The 25,977-nt window shown below is 37.6% G+C and overlaps 1 protein-coding gene across 1 annotated transcript in view; it reads left to right on the top strand.

The window, feature by feature from the left end:
* Positions 1-25,977, top strand: part of Idh3a (isocitrate dehydrogenase [NAD] subunit alpha, mitochondrial) — a 315,440-nt gene that overhangs the window by 78,315 nt on the left and 211,148 nt on the right. The window contains exon 2 of the mRNA XM_081733815.1: positions 1,958-2,078. Coding sequence (XP_081589941.1) covers positions 1,958-2,078 — 121 coding nt within the window. The remainder of the gene's footprint in view (positions 1-1,957; positions 2,079-25,977) is intronic.

Genomic DNA, 25,977 nt, shown 5'->3' with positions numbered 1-25,977 from the left:
AAAAACCATCTAGGGTCCAAATCTTAATAACCCCCCAAAAATGAAAGAAATTGGTTCAGCCGTATTAGCGTGATGAGCTAACAAAGGATTTGTACGTTCTCTTTTATATATATAGATATATATATATCATGTAGTGTAGTTTCTCCTCTCCCTTCAATCTAAGGCGGATTACATCCTTCTTACTCAAGAACAAAAGTAATCTCCTGCTGAGTTTTTCATTGAAAAATTAAAAACTTTATCACTTACATTATCAGTTTCCTATTCTTTTCAATTCATGTTTGTGTCTATCTCTCGTAATATTCCGTGAGAAATCAGCTTAAGATTTAGATAGGTTGAGAACCTCCTATCAAGAATTCGATTCTCTATTGATACTCCAGATTTATTATTAGTATTATTCACAAAATGACATGGTTGAAGAATCTTAACCTGGTGTAAGGTTCTGTGTTCGGTTCTGAGTGTACAGAGTTTTTTTAGAATTAATGGATAATTACACACACTTTTCTTCGATATTTTGTTCAGCGTCATTAATTTGCATAGCGTATGGACGCCAAAGGTGAACTTTGTATTTCTTATCGATGGTGGAACTTTAAATAACGTTGAATTTATTAATTAAGCAAAGTTTGTCTTGCTATGAGTTTGTTTCCAAGCAAAGTTTGAATTGTTGAATTTAGCTTGATGCTCACTGTTGAAAATTTCGATTAGAAAAAAAAAAGTAATTAATTAAATTAAGACAGAATGAGAGGAGAGAAAAGCAAAAAAATAAAGCTTGATTTTTCTGTGTTACTTCATTCCAATATGTCTTCTTTAGTTTATTTTCATTTATATTTTTCAAAATTGAAGATTATAGAAAATTTCTTACAAACTAATTTTAAAATTCGGGGTGTATGTTACGATATAATAGAAAATAAATTACAAAATGTTTAGATGCTTCGCTGAAAAAATGATTGTTCTTTGTTTTAAGATTCCGACTTGAAGAAATAAGGATATCTCCGTATGCGCAGCAGAATGTGTGTCGGTGCTTGAAATGTTGGTGTTTTGTTATATTCCAGGATAAGGTAACTTTACTGCGTCGTAAAATTGCAATACGGTGACGCAAGTAAATGTGATTTTATTTTGTTTCTTGAGACGTTCAATCTATTGGAGAAAAGGTCATTTTTTCTCTTTACTTCCCATGCGAAGATTGGATAGGACGAGTCACATGTTCAAAAAAAAAAAAAAATTGAAGTATTCTTGCTGATTGCGGTGTGCTTTTGATCCATTGATCCCTGATTTTGGATCAAAGAAGGTCACAGGACAAAGACCTGTTGTGGGATTACTCGAATTCGACAGTGAAACAATAAACAAAACATATAAAACAGATGGTTGGTTAGTCATCATTGTTATGATGCTATCCCTTCTTCCACCTCTCTCGTTTTTTAACCGTTCTAGATTTTAAATATAAATCATATATCAAATTTGTGACTCTAAAATTATTATATTTTTCTGTAGGTAACCACGTGACAAATATGCATGAAAACGACTCTTCCTGAAAGCAGACCTTTAGAGAATTCGTAAAGACCTAGATTCTGGAAGACAGTCTTAAATTTTTGTAATCAAATGTATACCTCTTAAACAAAACGGGGAGAGAAAAAGAACTAGTTAAGTATTTATTTATTCATTTTGTTTCGTCAATGTAGTGTTCATCTCTTGAGTTAAACTACTAACAAAATTCTAAGATTATGGCTACCAATTATGTCAAGAAAATTACTACAAAATCAAGCAAATACATAATATTTCGGTCCAGGTGGCTGCGGAAATTAAACACGAAAAAGTGAAAAGCGCTAAATAAACGTAATAAAAAATGCTTCATAGAGAGTGTGGCTCTCAATTACAGAGCTTTCTCCTTTAGTGTGAAGGATTCTAATTAAATTTGTTATTTTGAAAATTCGTAGTTCTTTATTTTTTCTTTTTGTTTCAGGGTTCTGCTATAACTCTTGCAAGGCCATATAGCAGTCAAGTGAAAACTGTTACACTTATACCAGGTGATGGTATTGGTCCTGAAATAGCATCAGCTGTCCAAAAAATATTTGCAGCAGCACTATCATAATTAACTACATAAAAGTAGAACACTGTACACACAAAAGCAAAAAATGGACTTACATGTACTAAACAAGGCAAGCTGATAATTTCGTTGTGACAATGTTATAAAAAAAAAATATATATATATATATAAAGAGTACATAAAAAAAATCTCGCAATTACGTATCATTGTAAAATGCCATCAAAATTTCGCAGAGGAAGAAATAATATTAAGATGTTCAATTAAACCCATACTTATACAGGCGCAAAATTTCAAAGTCAGACGCACTCGCCAATCCAAAAATGGTGGTCGCCAATATTTCTCACGTACAAAATTATGAGAGGTCTCCTCCCCACCCACCCATGGCCTTTGGTTTAACAAACAAAGAGATTACATCAGGGCATAAAATTTCAAAACCAGACCATTAGATTCAGGATAATCAATATTGCTATACGTGTTAAGAAATATCTTAAGACTTCACGTTTGTATAACGCTCTGTCTCTGCATTGAAGTACCAGTTGTCGATTGCAGTTTTCGGATCAAAGTCCTTAAGTGAAGAGTTATTGATGGAAATTGTCAGCAAATCATCCAGTGTGTCAGTCTTCAGTGAATTCCTGTAGGAAGTCTTAACTCTATTGAGATTGCTGAAACCTCTCTTACATGAAGCCGTACTCACAGGTAAAACTGCACAAAATGTGACAATTGAAAACAAATTTTAGAATCTCGTAATGTAGTTTTCACCATAAATCTTTTTCAGTGTTTGATTCAACATCAATGAAGAAAACAACTATTGGAGGCAAACCATTTCAATTGAAAGTGGGAAAGGAGGGACGAATTACAACGTTGTGAAGACTACGTCCCATGTTCGTTGTGAAGACTTTACTTCCCATGTGCGTTGTGAAGAATTTACTTCCCATGTTCGTTGTGAAGACTTTACTTCCCATGCTCGTTGTGAAGACTTCACATTCCGTGTTCTCTCTTTCTCAGTGACTGTTATTTTCGTACGAAACAGAAAGTACGCAGCCCTGTGAGTTTAGACAGAAACCATTCCTGCTGAACACTGAATTTCTAGTCGCCAATGACGACTTGGCGACCGGAAATTTTGCGCCCTGCATATAGAAAAAATCTACATGATCAAAGACATAGCAAGGGTGATCATGAAGAAAACAATAACCGTAGGAGTTACAAGAATTAGGAATTAGATTTTTGAGTTTTCGGCATCTAAGGTATGTTAGTCCACCACTTATGCAGAATAATGTCTCTCAGCGATCACACTATCTGGAGAATTGAAGAGCAAGAAAGGAAGCGACCTAGGACCATTTAGTTAAGTATCATCCCGGCATTTGCTTGGTGTGAATGAGGGAAACACAGGAAAACCTCTCTCAGGATGGCTGGCCTGAAAAAGTGTAAAAGTCCGAGTGTCCCCACCGAGAATCTAACCCGGGATCGCTTTCACCAGGGCAGGAGTGGAAGGGAGAGGGAGAGAAAAGGTTAGAGAAATACGAGTTACTAGCAAAAGTAAAGAGGGCAAGAAAAAATGTTATAAAGTGGATCTAAAGTCAGATGACAGTCCTCAACCATTGCTCATTGATAGAGACACGATTTTGTGGTAAATAAAAATTCGTAATTTCGTTACAAAAATATGCGTAAAGCGGGATAAAATCGATGAATAAAAATTCAATGTAAGAACACTATTTTCCTAGGCAATTACAATTAGTTACCCTTCCTGTTATTTCACCTAAATTTCCACTCATCAACAGGGTGTCCACTCACCGGGAAAAACCGGGAAATAGCCGGGAATTTCATGAACCGAGAAAAAACCGGGAATAAGCCATGAATTTCTGCAAAGAACCGGGAAACACGACGATAATAGCCGAAGAAGGCCGAAAGTTAAAAACGCAAGGCGTAGCTCAATTGTTTTCTACCGATAAGTCACTGGGCTCTTCTGAATTCATGATTCGTTGGGTCGGTTCCAGCGTCATCCTGTCGGTATCCACCGTTTGGGGCGTCCGAATTCAGCATCAATGGTGAATCGCAAGTGAACGTGGCAACGGTGAAACAGGCGCTCGCTTGAATCCTACGTTGTGGTTCGCTTATCGACCATGTTTTGTATTAAATAATAATAATAATAATAATAATAATAATAATAATAATAATAATAATAATAATAATAATAATAAAAAGAATAGAGTCAAAGGGGATTGTTTGAAACCTGAAAGAGCGCTGTGTTGTAGTCAGCAATCATGTGTGCGGTCTTTTAAGAAAAAATGGATAATTATTTAACTATAATTCAACTTTTAAGTAGTACGAATTGTTTCTTTGATACATTCTTTATTATTATTTTTGTTTAAAATGATGCGAATAGTAAATGGCGCGAATGAGATTGTCTAGTTGGCAGTTAGGATTGCTTGTTTAGTAATAGGCCTGGTTCTACAATCTCCTGATATCTTTAACCACCAGATAAGTTAGCAAGATGTTGCTGCGGTAGTTATTTTACGTAAAATAACACATTAGTACTGTGGTAAGTGGTATCATTCCATTATCTTATCTGATGATTAAGAGACTTCAGGAAATTGTAGGGCTTGCCCTAAGGGAATATTTATTGGTATACAACTTTATTGAGTAATTTAAAACTTTCATCAAGATGTTGCGGCAGTAGTTCTTATTTTACATAATATATTAATATTGTGATCACTTATCATCCCGTTCTTATCTGACATTTAAGCGGCATCAGGAGATTGTAGGACTGGTCCTCATAAAACATTTATTGATGGCGTATAAGTTTATTGAGTATCTTTAAAACTGGTTTTAAAAATACTTCAAATGTAAGGATGTGAGCAAATATGTAAAACGAAAGCAGTTTTCAGGCGCGGAATGCCAAAATAAAGGGGGGCATTAATTTTCTGGATTAGGCAAAAGTTACTTCTGCATCACGAAGTGACTAAAAAAGACAAAATAGTCAGTAAGAAAGTCATTAGTCCATTTTTTTAAAATCACGTGTGGTAACATCAGCACAATAAGTACAGGGGAGCATATTACGTCTTGATGGTCATTATTCTCTTAACAGTATGGAATAACAGTAGAAAGGCTTTTGTTACAGTGATTCCACACCACAGAAAATAAATAACTTGTTCATGAACATGTATGAAACAGCGAGTGTGGGATTGCGTCTCATGAGCAATCGCCACTCCGGTCCCGGCAATAATCCACTTTAATGTAAGCGAAATATTGAAGTTTCTTGCACAAATTCTTGCGGGCCAATCTATACAAACTGTGATAGTAAATACAAACATAAATAACGAAACAAATCTAACCTAACCAGACCTGACCTAACCCAACCTAACCGAAACTGACCTTATCTAACCAAAATTAGGCATTTTTTTTTTTTTTAAAAAAGCAACTTTTTGGGGTAAGAAATTCTGGCCTCTATCAGGCCGACATATGCCAAGATATTATTATGCTTTCTTATTATTTTTATTGCCTAATACAGTGGAAAAATCAGCTGGAGGACTTTCATTTGCGTTGTGAATGGATTAACTCATGTTGCGTTTAAGAAGTCGTCCAAAACTAATAGTCATCAAAGTACATCCACCGATCATTGTCATAAAAACTCGTCCAACACTAATAGTAAGCAAAGTTCATCCACTGATCATTGTCAAGCGTCAACTTCTGCTTCTTCGTCTGAGAATGACATATCTTTTTCTTGTCAGTCAGGCAGTATTCATTCTACTTCTTAACCGACTATTAAACGTTACCTATTAGCAGATTCAGTTACTAAAGCTGAGGTGCTTTGGTGTTTACAAATTGTGATGAACCATATGTTTCTCCAAGAAGCTGAGCGTTGTGCATCAACATTTAAATTGATGTTTTCTGACAGTGATATTGCAGAAAAATGCAATAGCATCGAACTAAAGTGGGGTACACAGTAGTGTTTGGATTAGCACCCTATTTCGAGCGAGAACTTCAGAGGTTATTAAAAGATTGTACCTACGTTGTGATCTGTTTCGACGAATCATTGAATAAAGTTTCTCAGAGGCAACAAATGGATTTACATGTACGATTTTGGGATTCAAATAAATCTCTTGCTACAACAAGATGTTTACATTTGTTTTTCTCGGATACTCAACAGCGTCAGATGTGTTAAAAGGTATCAGTGAAAAGGTATCTTCGGACGTTTTAAAAAAACTTATTCAGGTGAAACTTATTCAGGATGGGCCAAGTGTCAATTTTAAACTATTGTCAGATTTGCAACTTGAACTACAGCATACGCCAGAAAGTCCAGTGTTGTTAAGCATTGGTAGTTGCGGTCTTCATGTAGTTAGTGGGGCGTTCAAAACCGACATGCAGAAGACAGATTGGGATTTAGTGGGGTTTTTACGTGCGTGCTTTGTCTTATTTATTCAAAGACTCGCCAGCACGAAGGTCGGACTACACTTATTACACTGAACCTGTTATTTTCCCAAAGAAGTTTTTGTGCTGTTAGGTGGGTAGAAAACAGTGACGTTGCATCTCGAGCCTTATTAATGTTGCCTCATTTATATATATATATATATATATATATATATATACCTAACTCGACAACGTTCTCACTTGTAGAAAAAAAATTTGCACGACAAAAATGCTAGCAGCAAAATTAGCATTTTTCTCAACTATTGCTTCAATGGTGGAACCATTTCTGACCGAATTTCAAACAGATCAACCCATGGGACCCTTTTTGCATGAAGAGCACACTTCTTTCGTACAAAGATTAATGGAAAAAATAGTGAAGGGTGATGTTCTTAATAAAGCAGGTGCATCTGTTCAAAAAATAGATATATCAGATCCAAACAATCTTCTTCCTGCTAGAGATGTGGACATAGGCTTTGCAACTAGGGATGCTATGTGTGGAATCAAGGAAATAACGGATCTAGACAAGCTAACACTGTGACGAACGTTCAGAGAAGCTATCGCAGCGATGATTAGTAAAATAATGTATAGGTCACCATTGAAATACAAACTTACTCGAGCTATTTCGTGTCTCGACCCTGTGCTTATTGGTCACAACCTGACACTAGCGGAGAAGCGCTTGACATTATCTTTGGGGAGATAGTAGCTAAACAATGGTTTACGGAAGCAAAGCAGATAAAATTATGGAACAATATTGGAAGGTATTTTCGTCACCTGAATCTATTCATCAGTACAAAACGTTTAAAAGAAAGGAGAAGCGTCTGGATGCATTTTATGTTGAACTTCTTAGCGTATTCAGTGAGAACAGTGTACAAGAACTCAATGATTTTATACAATGTATTTTGATACTGTCACATGGAAATGCATCAGTAGAGAGAATATTTTCTGTAAATTCCGAATGCATTTTTGAGAATCAAACAGGAGAGCCTTATTGCCATGATACAAGTGTATGATGGTGTGAGTACATTAGGTGGATTGGAGTCAATTAAAATCAACCAAGATATGCGGCCAGAAATGCACATGCTCGGTATACTGAACATTTGAAGAAAAAGGCGAAGGATTTGATTGAAAGGGAAAAGATGGAAAGAGAGAGAAAACGTGTGACTCGAGAAAGACTGGAGTTGGAAGCTGAAAAGGTAAAGGTAATTGCTGAGGCAAAAAAAAGAAACTGCTCTTCTGGAAGAAAAAATCAATGCACTTATCGGGAAGTAATGAAAACAGGTAAGAAAATATAATTTCTTTCGATAGTATAATTTTATGTTGTTCGGGTGGGAACTAAATAATAATCCTTCCGCCTCTTTCGCAAAATATTCGTCTTTTAGTGCCCGTTATAACCGGGAATTTATCTAGTAGAGCCGGGAAAACCGGGAATTTCAAAACGCTTTGAGTGTGGACACCCTGATCAATCATGACATGAGCTCATGCATGACTATGTTAAACAATAATTTAAAAAAATAATACTAAGCATCCTCTTTGAATAAAAATATCATTAAAAAAAAACACACACACACACACAGAGAACGTTAATAGAAAAATAATAACTTTAGTGTTCAGAGTTTACTTAGGCAAATAACACGTAAGCATTATAAGAAGAGAGAACCCTCTCCACATCAACTTTCGAAACTGGTATGTACATTAGTTGAAAACACTTTCCAGCGAATTCTGAATGCGCATCTAACATACCCCGCAACACTCCTTCCACACTATCCACTTCACCGGTAGATACGGTTGAAGCTCATTTTGTAACTGTATGTAAAATTTCAAAAGTTCATGGTGGTCTGTTTTCTCAAAAATGGGAATATTCATCACATTGCTAGTAATTGCCAAATAATGGTAATGAATAAATCGTAAAAGCGTCGAAAACGTGTCATTTTTGCGTAAATTTCGTGGAATATCGAGACTTGTCCCAAATTTCGCTAATTCGACAAAATTTCGTGTTTAATCGCGAGCGTTATTTGGCCTAACAAATAGTGAACAATGATATTTTTTTAAATACACAACATTTTCATACAAAACTGACATTAATGACAAAACTTTCATTTCGCGTTTTCGCGTGTCACCAAAAAATCGTGTCTTTATTCATTGATAACACTGGCTTACAGTGGTTTTGGTGCCGGGTGTTTCTTAGCTGATTTGAAGTAGAATTGGGACGCTGAATCCAAATATGGCGTTAGTTTTCCCCTAACAGCTTTAGTTTTTGGGATATAGGAATTGCAAGACTGACCTGCTACAACGTTGAAAATTGCATAGGTGCTGTTTTACTGTAAGTGAAAAGAAAACTATGACATTTAAATCTGTTATTTGGAACACTTTGAAAATAATGAAAACAATATAAACACAAACATCAAGTACATAATAACTCTGTAACTACATTTTATAATAGTTTTTATGAATAAAAAATCAAATAATTTGTTCAAAACGATCTATTCAACACTTCGGAAGCTTCGTTTTCGTGACATCCTTGAATGTTTCTTTGCACAATCTCTTTTTAGGTTCCAGCAGTAATCTGCCATCATATGGGCATCCCATCTTCCTTGGTAGCGGTCCTCCATTGTTTTAATATCTTGGTGAAATCTTTCACCTTGTTCTTCACTCAGACTGCCTACGTTGTCTGGGAAACGGTCCAAATGGCTGTGCAGGTAATGAATTTGATACTCATATTACATCCGAGTTTTTGGAATGCATTAAGCATCTGGTTCACTAGCTCAACATAGTTATCAGCTTTATTATTGCCAAGGAAATTCTTGATAACTTCTACAAATGAGGTCCAAGCTCTACGTTCAGTCTCATTCATGGACTCCACGAAAGCCGGATCTTTCATGAGTTGTCTTATTTGGGGACCATCAAATATTCCAGCTTTTAATTTTTCTGTGCTGATCTGAGGTAGCTTGTTTCCCATGTAAGCAAAGCACGGCCCGTCCTTATTTAGCGCCTTTACAAACTGCTTTATCAAACCGAGCTTGAGATGTAGAGGTGGCAAAATGATTTTGTCACACTCAACAATAGGCATGTTAATAATATTTTTCTTACCAACAACCATGTCGTCTCTCTGCGGCCACTCTTTTTTTTTTGAGCAATGGTTTGCTTTGTCTCTGCTATCCCACAGACATAGAAAACAAGGGTATTTTGTGTAGCCACTTTGCTGTCCAAGAAGAAAGTTCACCATCTTTAAATCCACACAAATCACCCACTGATGGTCCTGATATTTAATTTTTTACATAACCAAAGCAATTGCTTCATATTCTTCTCTCAGTCGTGTTGAATGAGCGATTGGAATTGAGCCATATTTATTGCCATTGTGTAGAAGGACGCATTTTAAACTTCGCTTGGAGCTATCAATAAACAGGCGCCAATCATCTGGATTGTATTCTGGAAGACCCATGTGTTCTAGGAGACCTCTAACATCGTGACAGAATACGAGATTTGTGTCTTCAGTGAAAAATGGTAAAAACTCCTTTTCCCTTGTTCGGTAGAATGTGATTTTAGTTCCTTGTTCTAGTACGTTTTTCTCCTTCAATCTGGAAGCAAGTAATTCAGACGATTCTTTTGAAAGATTAAGGTCCCTAACTAGATCATTTAGCTCATCTTGATTAAACTGTTGAGGAATTGTTGACATTCCCTCATAATCACTGTCACTTCCATCATCCATGTCACAAGAATGTTCACTACGTTCGTTTTCAGTCTCACAAAGCTCTGGCAAGTGGTGAAACGTTGGGATTGGTATTTCATCGGAATGAACAACTGGACGTCTTGCTGAAGGCAGATCAGGATATGCCCACTTGTTCCGGTTATTTCTATTCATACCCGTAACATTTACCAGGCAGAAATAACAGTCATCAACATGGTTTGTGGGTTCCCTCCAAACCATTGGAACACCAAACTTAAGACTTTTTCTTTTTCCAGTTGTCCACTGTCGCAAGTGTTCAGTACACATTTTACACACAATATGTGGAGCCCACGTTTTATCTTGGTCCCCTAGGCGTACACCAAAATATGCATGATATGCTTTTTTTTACAAAGTCACTGATATGTTTTCTATTGTCTTTAAATGTGTACTCACCACATATGTAGCAAAACACATCAGGATGGTTAACACAACTTCTTCGACTTGAACTCATTTTATGTTCAGGCCACTAACACGGATGTTAAATATAAAGCCTTAGTATACGCGATACAAGTTATGATTTCAGAACAAAACTCACATGTTCCAACATGTCACTCCACCTGCAAGACAACAACTACGATCCACTAGCCAAGTAGAATACCAATGCAATCTAGTGGACGTTCCTGGAACTACTATATGACTAGTTTCCGTTTAGTACCGACAGATAGCAGCACTAATGAGAAAAGAGCGCCGTTCTTCCAAATAGAAATCTCTATAGAGCACAGTAGGATTTATTTGAGTTGCAGAGTTTATAAGATCATATTCAAACTTGTTATTACGAGAATATTTGTATTTCTTTTGCTTATTTTGTATACTATTGCAAGAAGCATGCAGAAATAGTGGTTACATCATTTATAATTTACATATTTATTTTGGATTGTAATATTTCTTCCACATACATTGTAACGTAAATAACACTACTGGTACAGTAGCCTGTATCTACCAAAGTAGAGCTGATAGAAACAAACTGCTTACATTATTGGATTCAGCGCCCCACACATAGTTAAAATCAGCTCTAAAATTTTAGGCACCAAGAAAAAAATTTTTTCTGTAGGCCTGTGTAATGGTTGAGGTGTGGGGCAACATCAGAAACACAAGTGACCACCACGACCGCCGTGTTGGAGTCCATTATGTTGAATATCACTTCATTTTTTTAAATAGAAATGTTGGCATGCGAGACTTAATTTATATACATTTTTTTCACAAGAGCGCAATGCAGATGACCGGTTCTATTACTAATCCTTCAATATTCATGGCTCGTTTTTTGTTGATCCCCTCGTAACATATGCTCGAAATAACCACTCAGTGCATTACTGGTATGTATTACATGCCTCTTTCACTCCTCATGCAAGTTAGTAATGTCTCTGAATGCACGACAGCACAAGCATATTTAATTCGTTTTGCCGAATGCCGTAAATTCTAGATCTTAACGGAGTAGATCATAACTTTAAGATAGATTTAAATATTGCAAGTTTAGGGGTATGAGTTTCGTATAGCGTGGTGACCATTTCACTGGCCCCCGACGTCCAATCTACCTCGCAAAAACTGCTGATCCAGGTAGTTCCATACAACGTCCATAATCAGGATAGGCTCCATCCTATTGGAAAAATATTGCGTATGAGTCATCTTTGGCAAATCTCACTGCAGGATCTCTTCATCTAACAGCCACAGTTATTGGTTGGCTTTCAGCATGCTATAGATGAGGATAGGCCAATGATCTTCGTCCCAAAAATAGCACACTAGACTAGAACTCCTTCTTCACCGACAAACCCTGATGTTTCAATCCAATGCGGATTGCTGCTACTCTAGTAGTGATGGATTTGTTTGTTTAGTTGTCCTTTCACGTAATAGTACACCAGATTGGGAAAAAAACACGTTCAAAGAGATACCTGAGTTTGTTGCCATCGACAAAATGCATCCAGCGTTTCCCTGTCAAATGCTGGATTTTGTATTAGTACCACTTGTTCGACTCTCTCCATATTCCTGGGTGTTGGGGGCTTTTGCTTAAGGATTCGAGAGCAACGACAGTGATTTCCTCTTCTGTAGAAGTTTTCGGACAACTACTGTGACCTTTTCACCCATAGGTTCCGTCTCCTAGGATCTGTTTATAAGATTGGTCACACCATTGTGAAATATGGGCACCCTGTCGGGTTGTAGGACATTAAACACTAAATTCTGCAACTACCACACACGAGCTGCAATTTTCAAGCATCAAGATTATCTCCACACGTCCCTCGATCGTCAGCAATATTGTTCAGTCAATGACACCTGCAGAGGTAAAACAGTGCATAATTAGTGAACGGTTAGGAATGGAAGAAAGCGGTTAGCGGATTTGTTCAATCAATGACATGGGCAAAGATAAAACTGGACATAATTAATGAACGGGTAGTGGTGGGACAAAACTGTCATCTGAATTGCAGATAGAATTCAAATTGTCATACTTTTCCTACTAAAAAATAGGAAAGATCACAAGGTAACCAAAAAGGTTCTTGCCGTTTTTGACATCCCATTAATCATGCGCTCAGAGAGAGGAAATAAAATAACCTACGTGTTTGCTAAGTGACCGGGAATTAGTCTGACTATTGACCTTCAGTAATACAGGTACATCCAACCACAAAAGTCGCCCTCTAAGTGCTCTGATTCCATTATTTGGGGTCCAGATCTTTTGCAGTTGTGAGAACGCCTAGATAGATGCAACCAACTTACACGTAACTTTTCTCGGCACTGAAAGCAGTTGGTAGCCCTGTTCCAGGTGTTTATCCAGGTAAAATTTAAAGTAGGTGAATAACGAAACAGTTTTCCATTCTAAGATGAATCTCTATGGTTCGGATCATGTTTTCCAAAGAACACCATATATTTATCTTAATATTGCTGTGTATGTAATGTATTATTTCTTTATATATTGTATGTTTAGAGAAATAAAAATACTGATCACGCATGAACCAGAAAATGCTTGAAAAGAGCTGAAAATATCAAATTTAGAACAACTGATGAAAATAAGTTAGTAAATGATTGCTTTTATTGAGAGACCTTCTCCAGTTCTCCTCATTCCAACATCTTTTTCTTTCTGGAGGAGATCTTTCTCGTCACACTGAGTATGTATTGAAATTGAAATTGAAACATTTTAAAAAGTTTCAGCTTGGCCGGGATTGGCCACTCGGGCCCGTCGAACAGAAGTTCAATATGTTAACCACTTACCTACCGCGTAACTTAACCTTTTATCTAAACTTTTAGCTAGTTAAAATCGTTGCATGTAAGACTATACAAACTACTAATGCTCGTATGAGAAGAGTTCCTTATGAGTGTCACAATGACTTACTCGAGATTTCCTTCTTTAACTCAAAAGCAAGTTATATAGACCTTCGTCAAATATCACAAAACGTTCTTCAAGTTGAGGCTACCTCATCGTTTTTAACTGCTCCCGATTTACATTACTACTATTCTTCCTCATCGTTACTTCTAATTTCCAAAGAAGAAAAGCCGGCAGCATTTACGCCGATCCCAATAGTTTCAGTGTTCGCGCGCTACCCTAGCCAGCAGTTTGAAGTTGGTAATGTAAAATATACGGAAAAATTTGAACAAGAGAACAGAACCTAACCAACTCCTGCGGGGCTTATAACCCGTTCCTGCTACTGCTATGATGATGATGATGATTATAATTGGGACCGCGCCAAGGTTGGACGACGACAAGCCTGGACACTTTTTGTGTCCAAGCTTGTCGTTGGCCAACCTTGTCGTCAGCGACCCAAAATGAGATATGTCAAAGCATCTCGGGGTCGATCCTGACAAGCCTGGACACCTTCAGGAATGTGTCCAGGCTTGTCGTTGGCCAACCTTGTCGTCAGCGACCCAAAATGAGATGTGTCCAGGCTTGTCGGGATCGACCACGACAAGCTTGGACACCCCAGGAATGTGTCCAGGCTTGTCGTCGTCCAACCTTGTCGTCAACGACCCAAAATGAAATGTGTCCAGGCTTGTCGTCAACGACCCAATTTGAAAAGTCTGTTCCAACAAACTCTACCAGTTAAGGCGTTTCCAGTTCATACATACATGCCCTTCAATATAGAGTTGCATGGCTCGCATCTATATCGCTATTGGCTGATTCTCGCCAGTCAGCTACTGCCCTCTACTAGAGTATTTTCGAATTATTTTAAATTTATTTATCTTTTATTAAACGAGATTATTATTATTTACAAAATTTTCTAGTAGGGTAACAAAATGTAGAAATTTGTAACCCTGTAGGATTTTCATTGCCAAAACTGGCAACTATTTTATCTAGATAGACATTGGTATGAAGAACTAGAAAAGTAATGTTGCCAGCCTCAGCAGTTGGTACGGTGGCCGCCATGTTGGTTTAAAGATGACGTAAATAATGGCAAATTGCGTAATACAAGATAATTAGAATGTAGTCATTTAGGGTAACAAATGAAAGCTCAGGATGCACACAAGTAAATGAAAATATTTGCGCACATTGTTTAAGCCATTTTTTGTATTTAAGGTCAAGATTGTTAGGTCACTTTACTAAAGTTCTTATTTAAAGGTATTAATGTTAGTGTCTTGTTAATACTTTAAATTAAAAACAATACCAATCGAATACATTACATGAAAATGGACTGTAAGTTAACTATAAAGCTGTAATTGTAAAACGAAAAGAAAGTTTCATTTCTGAATTCTCACAGTGTCATCTATATAGTCAGTACGACTCTTCAGCATCTACTTCAATTTCTGAGTCTAATAAGTTGCCTTGAGATGCATAATCATTATAGCACACATGATTCTAAAAGTCACATGCTTGAGAACATGAACGTCTTGCATATTTACACGAACAAAATGTTTTACATTTTGTTTTGCATTTACAGCTTGTGATACGCAAATGCTCTGTAGGGACTGGTAGAAGCATTGTTATAATTGGTACGTAGGATGTCTGTTAGCCGCAATCTGCTTTTGATGTTGCTGAAGTGCTCTCTTCCAAACGATCGTTTGATAGTTTGCTCCTTTGACATGCTGGCGTAAAGCATCCTCTGTTGGGACAGTTTTTGAATAGTTTTTCTGATGAAATACCTTCAATCTAAGATCATTTACTTCGGATACAGTTGGTTTGGAGTTAAAAAGGAGGACAACGAAATATGCAATTCTCTTGAATACATTAGAAGTAACTTTGTTTTCCAGTCCCACAGATGTCAGTAATTCATAGTTGTCCTCATATACTTTCCAAGGTAACTTCTTCCCATGTCTACTTATTTGACTGGTTGTATCACAGCCTATAATGGTATGAAATGAAAGCAGAGAGGACCGTATGCCGAGGGCTTATCAGACACAATTTTATGGATTGGTGTTGATCTACTTGGGTTGCTTCTCTTCATTAATACGCGAGGGCCTGAATTATACCACACAAGAAGGACTACAAGACATGTAAACCCTTCATCTAATGCATGTTTCACATGCAACAATATTCTTGTGTCTCTTTTTCTTGATCTAAATGTAGGTCCAGGATGTCCTTGGCTGCAGAGTGTACTGCTTTACCAGATGGAAGGCCTCCAACAATTAGTAATTTCTTTTCTGATATTTTTTTAAAATGTTTAAGAAGTTCCTCATTGAGAAAACAAACAAGGTTCTCTTTGTTCTGCGGTAGCGCCATAAAATGCCTCCATGATGCTGGAAGTGGCGTTCCTCTGTCTTGAATAATCCTTCTAATGGGTAAAGAGTTTCCAGATCTAAATCTTGTATGGAATTTAATAGACGGAGAATCATACCTATCAAAAACAAGATCAATCCTAGTGTATGTTGCTGAATAATTGAAAAAGTATATATATATATAAGTTCAGTGAAAGAATCTGCAAGGTGTCCAAATGTTTTACCATTCTTTGGTTTACCAATCTTGTGCACACAAGCCATACCATCAGTAATCAGTGCTGAGCCCTGAAGATCATCAATGTTTGCAGTGGCTACTGTATCCTGTGTTAAAAGCTGAAATAAAGCAGCCTCATGTCCAATGTTAGCTGAAAAGTCCAATGTGAACAGAGACGGAGGATATTCAAACAACTCATGCTGTAAGGGAAATCGAACATCAACATTTGGATATCGTGCTATGTATGTAATTAGTCGCTGATTAACTTCTGTGGCAGACTCCAGATGTATTAGGTTTGTCCTATTTCGTTGTGACGTTATGTCTTTGAATGTTTCTGGGTTTGATTGTTGTATAGTCTCAAACAGATAATTTGAGATTCAGGAAGTAGACATCTTAACGATAGTGTCAATAATCCATTTGCCATTTTCAAAAGCATTGAGAATGTCATGTGCAGTATCTTCCCGGATTACATCTCCTGTCGATATCACTCTCAAATCATTGTTGATATCACGAAAGTTTAAAGCGCACAAGTTGTTCTTTTAATACTGCTACATCAGTGATGTCCCTCTCTAGTCGTTTCTTCTGTTGTTCCTTGAGGCTGAATGGTGTTTGAATGTCAATGTTGAAGAGCTTATTTACCTCTTCAGCCAGATGTCCAAGTTCATTGTAACTGAGTTCCCATCGCTGTCTGGCAGATTCATTCCGAGCATTTTTTATTATGCCACCTGTTACCTTGCAAAGCTTGTTGACATGTTCAATGGCTTGATCAGTTTCTATATTTACAAACTGTGGCTTGCTTCTTTTGATACCAAAATGACCATCTGTGAATTCTGCATAAACTTCAGCGAAAAAGTGTGGCAAATCTCGTATGCATGTAAGGTACACTGGACCCCATCTACAGTAGTTTGTATGGCTATAAGCAGTAATCAAAGACTGCATATTTTCGAAAGCTTCTAAGTGCTTGTGCCAGTTTCCTTCACGTTCTGCTCTTATAAAGCTGAGAAGTGTATTCACTGCTTCCAAGTAGGTCAACAAAAATCTAAAAGTTAACTGATATGCATGCTCATCTGCAAATTCCTGTAGTCTTGTTACAAATGCTGGAAGATTACATGTTAACTCCTTCACTGTGCTTCTGACTTTTCATAATCTTCATTGTTGAAAGATCTGCATTCTTAATGCGTATTCCTGTACATCATATTCGCATCCCCCATCTGGATTGTTCAACCAATACACAAATTCATTAATCAATATATGCCAAATAGCTTCAAAGGTAAGTTTGTGAGCTCTGATTGCATGGTTATATTTCATCTTTCATTATGTTTGATGATGTGATTTCTGCGAAAATTCCACTTTCAATCCAACAGTTTTCCAGTCCTGAACCATCTAATGGTTAGCCTAAAGCTAACAAACACACCAGAATCATGTGAAATCTACCAAGTCTATCACGCCGCGGGTTTCCCCTTTATTCGACATACCAACTCATTTGCTTTACAGTAAAGAGCCTGATCAAATGTTTTGACAGTGTGCTGCTGGCCCAAATGTTGTGAAATTAACTTACATCTCATTGTAGGTGTCCAAATCGTACCACAATATGAAGCTGGTGCAGGTAGAAATGAACAAAGCGCAACGGTTCTAACTGGGGTGTCATCATCAGTGAGCTTCTGGTTGAACGATTTCCGCTAAGACAGATACATTTTCTTGAGTGTTAGAGGCAGTTCTGCTTAATATACATGGAAGTTCAGATTCCATTTTTGTAATACTAATCTCGGTTTGATGTTCTCTTGCATCGCAACATGTAGTAGTTGCTGCATGTGTCAATGGCTTCATACGTTTTCTGATCAGTAGCTTCGCATGCAAGCATCACGCTTTGGTATTGCACTTTCACCTTCATTGCCCTCAAATGTTTCTGTATTATATATTTTCTTACCTTTTAAAACAGTGTGGATGTTTCAATCTTTAATTTTGCCAATATTTCCGTAATGCCAATATTTCAATTGAATTTAATGAATTTTGGTATTATATAAATTTTAGATTCGCCATTTTTGATCTAATATGGCGACCAACACACCAATTTGTTATATTGGCAACAATACTTTTCTAAGCCTTAGATGCAAGGACTAACGGAAAACAACTGTTGCTGCTTTTGGCAATGCATATCCTACGGATTCACTTTCTATGCAACTTTATCAATTTTGTTCCCCCACTATTCGTTTTACTTAAACATTACAAGCAGTATTTACCAATCGTTGCAATATTTCCGCCAAAAAATCATGGTAAGTACGGACCGTGCGACTCTGCCGTAAAAGCCACGTTTTCATGCACCGCTGACTCTAGGGGCGCGTTCGTAACATCGATCAGGTTAAATGCTTTCTTTGATCAGGTTAAATGTCTAGTGTTATGAAATTCTTTTCGTGAAAACGCTTATTTCGTTACGGGAGGTGAGTCAATTATTAGCGTGAGTAGGCCTACACTTCGCAAAAAAATGTGGACTTTTTTGATGAACAATTATGGAAGTGAGTTATTTGGGGAGATCATCTGGTGAGCAATCGTAAGCAAATTAAGTATATCTGGTTTCTGGAAGACTATCTGATAGAACAAGGAATATCTAAAAAATCAGGATCTATGACCATGTAGAGCATTTTTGTTTGCGTGCCTCTTAGTAGGATGTTCAAAACCTGAGAATGGGGTTCGTCTTAAAGAGGGCCGTACCCGGGATTTGTTTCAGGAGGGTATAGGCCATATTTAGAATATTTTGAGGAGGGTATATTAGATAGGCATTGCTTTTTCAACTGGAGAGTTTATTTGCTCAACGGGTGTTTATTTGCGGAACATTAAAAAACGTGCTGTGTTGATCTTGGTGGCTATCAAACATAGAATTACAAGATGGATGCCATTAATTCAAAATGGCGGACAATAAAGCTACAGGGCGCAATTTTCAATTTTTTAACGTGAAATTTTGAAAGTATATTTGAGGGACATCTGAACTTTATTGTGTTGATTTTTGTGACGATCTGTTGTAAAATATCAAGATGGCCTGCATAATTTCAAAATGGAGGACGCAATATACAATTCGCAATTTTCGTCATTTCAAGTTGAAATTTTGAGAATTGAAGCACGAGACACTCGAATGTTGTTGCATATATTTTGGAGCTGGATCAGTCTACAATTTCAAGATAGGGGCTCCCTCGTAGCCTAATGGCTAGAGCGCTCGCCTTTGGCGCGCGTGGTCGCGAGTTCAAATCCCGCTGGGAGCCCAGCGCCTCGGATTCAAGCCCAAGTAGTGCTTCGGAGGGCACTTTAAGCTGTAGGTCTCGTCTCTGAAATAGCCTCGCTGGTGAAAGGAACGTTAAACTGCCGAACAAACAAACAATACAATTTCAAGATGGCAGCCATGAAATCAAAATGGTGGGCATCCAAGCTAGAGGGCGCAATTCTCGTCGTTTGAAGTTGAAATCTAAGGGTAAACTTACAGGACAGCCAAAATTTTCTATGTTGACTTTGGTGACGATGCAATTTTCAATTTCTAAGTTGAAATTTTGAGGGTAGTTTTGCGGGACAGACAAAAATTTTTCAAGTTGATTTTGGTGGCGATTCGATGTAAGATTTTAAGATGGCGGCCATTATTTCAAAATGGTGGAAATCTACGATATTAAAGGTGCACCTTTCGTCGTTTAAAATTGATAATTTGAGGGCAGAAGTACGAGGTACTCGAAATTAGTTGTATTTTGCAGCCTTCAATGTGGCGGCCCTTAGTTCAAAATGTCGGGTATCCACGCTACACAGCATAATTTCCAGTGTTTTAATTTGGAATTGTGAGGATATAAGCACAAGACATTGTAAAATTGCTGTATAGATTTTGACAGCGATTTGAGGTAAAAGTTCAAAATGTCATCCATTATTTCAAAGTAGTAAAAGTGCCTTTTTTGTTTTGGTCTTTTAGCTTGAAATTTTGTTTAAAGGTAGAAGCAGAAGACTGTAATTTAAAGAAAAAAAATCAAATTGGCAGCCACTTTTAAAGAATACAGGTACTCACTTTACAGAGAGCAAAATTCTGTGTTAGGATGAGATACTATAAATTTACTGTGTAGACTTTCTGGGCGATCCGACGGAAAATTTCAAAAGCGTCACGCTATCGAGCGTAATTTTTGCTCTTTCTAGTAGGTGCACCTGGTCTGTACACATATTAGTTACACTAACTTGAGAGAAATGTTATTTAGTGAAATTTTGGAATATCTAGTTTCGAAGAAATATGGCTTCGAGAAGTTTATCGAATAACGCCCCGTAGTCTTTCTAATATATTATTATTATTATTATTATTATTATTATTATTACTATTATTAAGATGTAGTATTATTCGAAAGTAGTATATCTATATATTCAGGCTGCGATCGCAGTTCCAATTTTGTTTTTCGGACTTTGATTCTTCTTCTTCTTTTTTAATATGAATATATCGAATAATCCCAAGAACAAGACTTAGAAATCCTTGAGACTTCATTCTAATAGGGATTACTACTCATTCCCTGAAACGAGAAAATTCGACAGAAAACGAAGGCTATAACGAGCAGTAAGTCTTTACATTACTTTCTCACTCAAGCATGCATACACATTTATTTTCATTTAGCAATAGATAATTATGAAAATATTAAATTCATATATATACGTGGGTCGTTCAATAAGTATGTGGCCTGACCCACTTCCAGTTGAGGGAGCCGCTTGAATTTTGGCAAAGAGATTACTCCTTCTCCACATAGCCACCACGCAAATTTACACACTTCTCCCACCGATGCTTCAATGCATGTATGCCATCTTTGTAAAATTGGGCAGGTTGCTCTTGGAACCATGCTGATGTTGCAGAAATGAGGTCCTCAGTTGAAGAGAAACGTTTTTTCCCTAAGAAATTTCTTCAGCTTCGGAAAGAGGAAGACGTATGATGATGCTAGGTCAGGCGAGTATGGGGGATGGGGCAAAATTTCGTACCCACAAGTGGCTGCTTGTCTCCTGGCAATATCAGCATTGTGACACGGGTCATTGTCCTGAAGCAGCATCACACCTTTTGACAGCTTTCTTCGTCTGGATGTTTTGATTTTTGCCCGCAACTTTGCTAGCAGAGCACTATAGTATTGTCCAGTAATTGTGGCTCCCTTGGGAAGGTAATCGGTCATGATGATACCCTCACAATCCCCAAAAAACACTCAACAACACCTTGCTAGCTGATGGAACCACACGAGCCTTTTTTTTTGGGGGGGGGGGTGACCCCCTTGTGACACCAGTGCCAGTGACACCAAAGCGCGTCCAGGGGCGGAGGTGGAGGGAGTGAAATATAAATAATGGTATAAATGGTTTTAATGAAATATCTTCAGAACGACTACACCTATTTAAACGAAACTTGGCACACGTATAGCTTATAGTCTGGCGAATAATAATGTTTGAGTAGAACATGCCTAGCGCGTCCAGGGGCGGAGATGGAGGGGTGAAATATATGTAAATAATGGCATAAATGGTTTTAATAAAATATCTTAAGAATGACTACATCGATTTAAACGTAACTTGGTACACGCATAGCTTATAGCCTGGCAGATAATAATATTGGAGTAGAACACCCCTTGCGTGTCCAGGGGCGGAGGTGGAGGGGTTGAAATATAAATAATGACATAAATGCTGTTAATGAAATATCTTAAGAACGACTAAACTGATTTGAATGAAACTTGGCACACATATACCTTATAATCTGGTGGATAATAATGTTGGAGTGGAACAGCCCTAGCGCGTCCAGAGGCGGAGGTGGAGGGGCTGAAATGTAAAATTTGTCGAAAATGACCAATGTTAGTGTCGTTTATATAGGTTTTGAGGTCACTTAGATCAATGTTAACACTCCAAATGCCGTAGTAGTAGTAGTTGCTGTTGTTGTTGTTGTTGTTGTTGTTGTTGTTGGAGTAGTAAGTTGTAGTAGTAGTAGGTAGTAGTAATAGTAGTTGCAGCTATGTGTAATAATAATAATAATAATAATAATAATAATAATAATAATAATAAGTGTAGTAATAGTAGTAGTTGTAGTAGTACTAGGTAGTTGTAGTGTTAGTAGCAGTAGGTAGTTTGGGTCTAGGTCAAAACACCCACAGCCAAATCCCCCACACTCAAGAAATGTCAAAACGCCCACACGATCGGTCATAACTCTAACACAAATGGAGAAATCTCCCAAACGCACGAACGGTCAAAACCCCCACAGCCAAAACTCCCACACTCAAGAAATGTCAAAACGCTCACACAATAGGTCATAACTCCCACACAAATGGACAAAACAGCCACACATAGCAATGGTCATAATCCCCACATAAATGGACAAAACTCCCACACAAATGGACAAAACCCCCACACAATCGGATAAATCCCTCATACTCTGAAGGTTTTGTCCATTTGTGTGGCAGTTGTGACAATTTCTGCATGTGGGAGGTTTGTCCATTCGTGTGGGGGTTTTGTCCATTTATGTGGGGATTGTGACCGTTACTATGTGTGGGAGTTTTGTCCATTTGTGTGGGAGTTATGACCGTTGGAGGTTATGACCGATTACCAGTGTGGAGGTTTTGGCCGTGGGAGTTATGACCGTTCGTACATTTGGGAGATTTGTCCGTTTGTGTGGGAATTATGACCGTTTGTGTGGGCGTTTTGACATTTCTTGAGTGTGGGAGTTTTGGTTATGGGGGTTATGACCGTTCGTGTATTTGGGAGATTTGTCCATTTGTGTGGGAGTTATGACCGTTTGTGTGGGCGTTTTGACATTTCTTTAGTGTGGGGGTTTTGGCTGTGGGAGTTTTGACCTGTTCCCGGTAGCTTCAGTAGTAGTAGTGGTAGTATTACGTAGTATTAGTAGTAGTAGGTAGTAGTGGTAGTAGTAGTAGTAGTAGTAGGTAGTTGTAGTAGTAGTAGTAGTAGTAGTAGTATAATGTAGTAGAAATAGGTAATAGTATTCCAAAATATTTTTAAGAAACCAGATCTCCCCGTACGAAGTCGGGCGTTAAGGCTAGTAACCTTTAAAAAATAGGAAAATACTGGGATAAACTGCATGTAAGGAAAGACCAACTACAGGGTGGGTTATAATGTTTCAAACGAAAATCGGAAAGTGCACCACGAAAAACATTACCCCCACCCCTATCTCCGAAACGAAGGGGAATAGACCCTATGTTTACATAAGCATTTTTGCTTAGCATGACTTTATCGATCCTCCTTCCCCATCACATCCCAAAATCCTTGCATTTCCTCACCGGACACCGTGTATACATTATAATATACTTATTGGAAATATCAGTATAATATTTCGAATAAGGGTGCTGTTCGTATCAGAAGTGATATTCGAAAAATCTGCATAGAAATTTTCTAGAATTTCTGGCATGAGGATCCTTAATAGTGAATTATCATTTGTTCTCATTTTGTGTGGGGTAGGATACATTAAAGAGACTGTTTATGTTGTTCCACTGCGAACTACCGTAGATGAAATGGGGAATCAGTATTTTGCATATCGATAATACTCGGGAAGAAGAAGACTAGATCCACAGATTCTACTCTATAGCGTCTCACGGTGCCCCCTACACTATCTGCCTTCTTGCGTAAACCGAATTTGAAAATTGTTCTTCGTTCCAAAGATATTTTGATTTTTCAAATTAAATGTACATAAAAACCCTATATATAAAAAGTGTATACCTTTTTTTTTAACTTTATGAAAGTAATTTTTAATGCTGAAATTGTATTCAAACCGCATTCTATATGGTTATTATTTTTAACAAATATTAAGAAACCAATAGCTCGATACCCGCGAACTTCTATCTTTTCGTACACACGCACAACTATATACATTTTCACAAAATTTATATTTGGATTGAAATATTTTTGGTAAAAAAGAACAAAGCAACTTTATGAAGCCTGCGGTGCTACTTTCCGGTGTATTTATCATCTCCCGAACCTGGAAACGGAACGAAACTTTTCTGGTGGAAATTCACGCAATGCTGCTCTTTCAGCGCTAAACAAACTTATTGCTACGTGCTTTGAATGCACCAAATCGGCCCATTGGAATCTGTTCAGGCTTGTCGTTGGTCAACCTTGTCGTTAGCGATCCAAAATCGATCCCGACAAGCCTGAACACCTCAGGAATGTGTCCAGGCTTGTCGTTGGCCAACCTTGTCGTCAGCGACCCAAAATTAGATGTGTCCAGGTTTGTCGGGGTCGACCCCGACAAACCTGGACATCATTAGGAATGTGTCCAGGCTTGTCGTCGACCAACCTTGTCGTCAGCGACCCAAAATGATATGTGTCCAGGCTTGTCGGAATCGACCACGACAAGCTTGGACACCTCAGGAATTGGTTCGAGTCTGGCGCAAGAGGATAAATTGAGAAGTGTCCAAGCTTGTCGTCGTCCAACCTTGTTGTCCAACCTTGTCGGGAGTGACCAAAATTAAGTGTCCAGGCTTGTCGTCGTCCAACCTTGTCTGCGTCCCATTATGATTACTACTACTACTACTACTACTAACTACTACTACTACTACTGTGGATCCGTATAGTAAAAGTGCAAGCTTATTTTCATGAAAAAAGTGTTCTGAAAATTTAAAAAATTCTTGAGCAAGGTTTGAACCCACGCCAAAAACTATTTTCATTACTAGAACGTTGCCCTAGAACACCCCTCCACGAGGGCCGACAGCAGTTGGCCTTAATTTCCGCTATATGTAGGTCATGACTCTTGATGTCCTATCTGTATCGGCCAATAAGTTCAGAGGATATCTGAAATTCTTGGAATCTCCCGCACATCAAAATCTGCGGGGTCGTTAGTTACGCCTCTGTGCCCGTTCCATACACGACAAATTAATTAAGTGGACAATATTGATAAATCTGACAATAATATACGAATATATTTTATTTCTAGTGCCCCTAATAGTAGACATTCTTTTTCACTGAAATGGGCCCACGACTCATTATTGTTTTATTTATCTTTAGTGTGCTGTTCTGTTTATGTAATGTAGTGAACCTGTTTGATGCTTCACTTATAATTTCATTTTCGTATCGTATATAAAGTAAGTCAATTTTGTCTTAAAATGGGAACCCCTCGAACGGCGGGGAGCTTCCCTGGGGAAAGGGCAGTGGCTCCCTGCCCCCACAAGTTATGGCCCTGCGTCGTGGCAATTATTTTTTATTAATTGGAAGGTATTGTTTACGTAATTGATTTTATAATTCTGTTATTCCTTTATGATTATTATTATTATTATTATTATTATTATTATTATTATTATTATTATTATTATTATTATTATTATTATTATTATTGCAAAGTCGAGACTTGGCTACACATTTTATATTTTATGAATTTTCTGATTAGATTTCAAGTCTTTTTCTTGAATAATCAACACACTCTACTTTAGGGGGTTTGGAGGGAGGAAATATTATCCTGTTGCTTTTCATTTGTTTACTTATACGCTACACCAAGCCTGGATACTACATTTCACCTTTCTATATCTACGGGAAGTACCCCAAAGGTTATGATGATCATAAGAGAATAAGTGATGAGATCAATGAACTTTGCGTATTAATATTAACATTTAAAGTATCAGGTTGTCAGAAAAGTCATGACGTATTTCGGTAAAATATGACAAATAATGGTTTGTGGATATACAAGAGATATTCGGATCATGCAATAGTTTGTCATGAATAGCTAAGATGTTGAGCTTTTTGTGTAGTAATATTGCTCTTTGTTTGGTTTGGTTTTACAGATTTGATCAGAGATGGCGTGGGTCAATGAAAACTTGACCCAGTCTGACCCATGATCCACCACCCAATTTGGCCCACTGACCCGCTACCCACCATGACCCACTCCAACTCACCACCCACCAAAACTAGGGGTGTTCCAAGAACCGGTTTTGGTTCGGTTTGTAGTTTAAACCGAATCAATCGGTTTGGACTTCAAACCGGTTCGGTTCGGTT

This window comes from Thermobia domestica, chromosome 12, assembly GCF_964235325.1.
Source record: "Thermobia domestica chromosome 12, izTheDome1.hap1.1, whole genome shotgun sequence".
Lineage (NCBI taxonomy): Eukaryota > Metazoa > Arthropoda > Insecta > Zygentoma > Lepismatidae > Thermobia > Thermobia domestica.
Note: the sequence above shows the minus strand (reverse complement) of the source record. Positions and strands in the feature narration are given on the sequence as shown.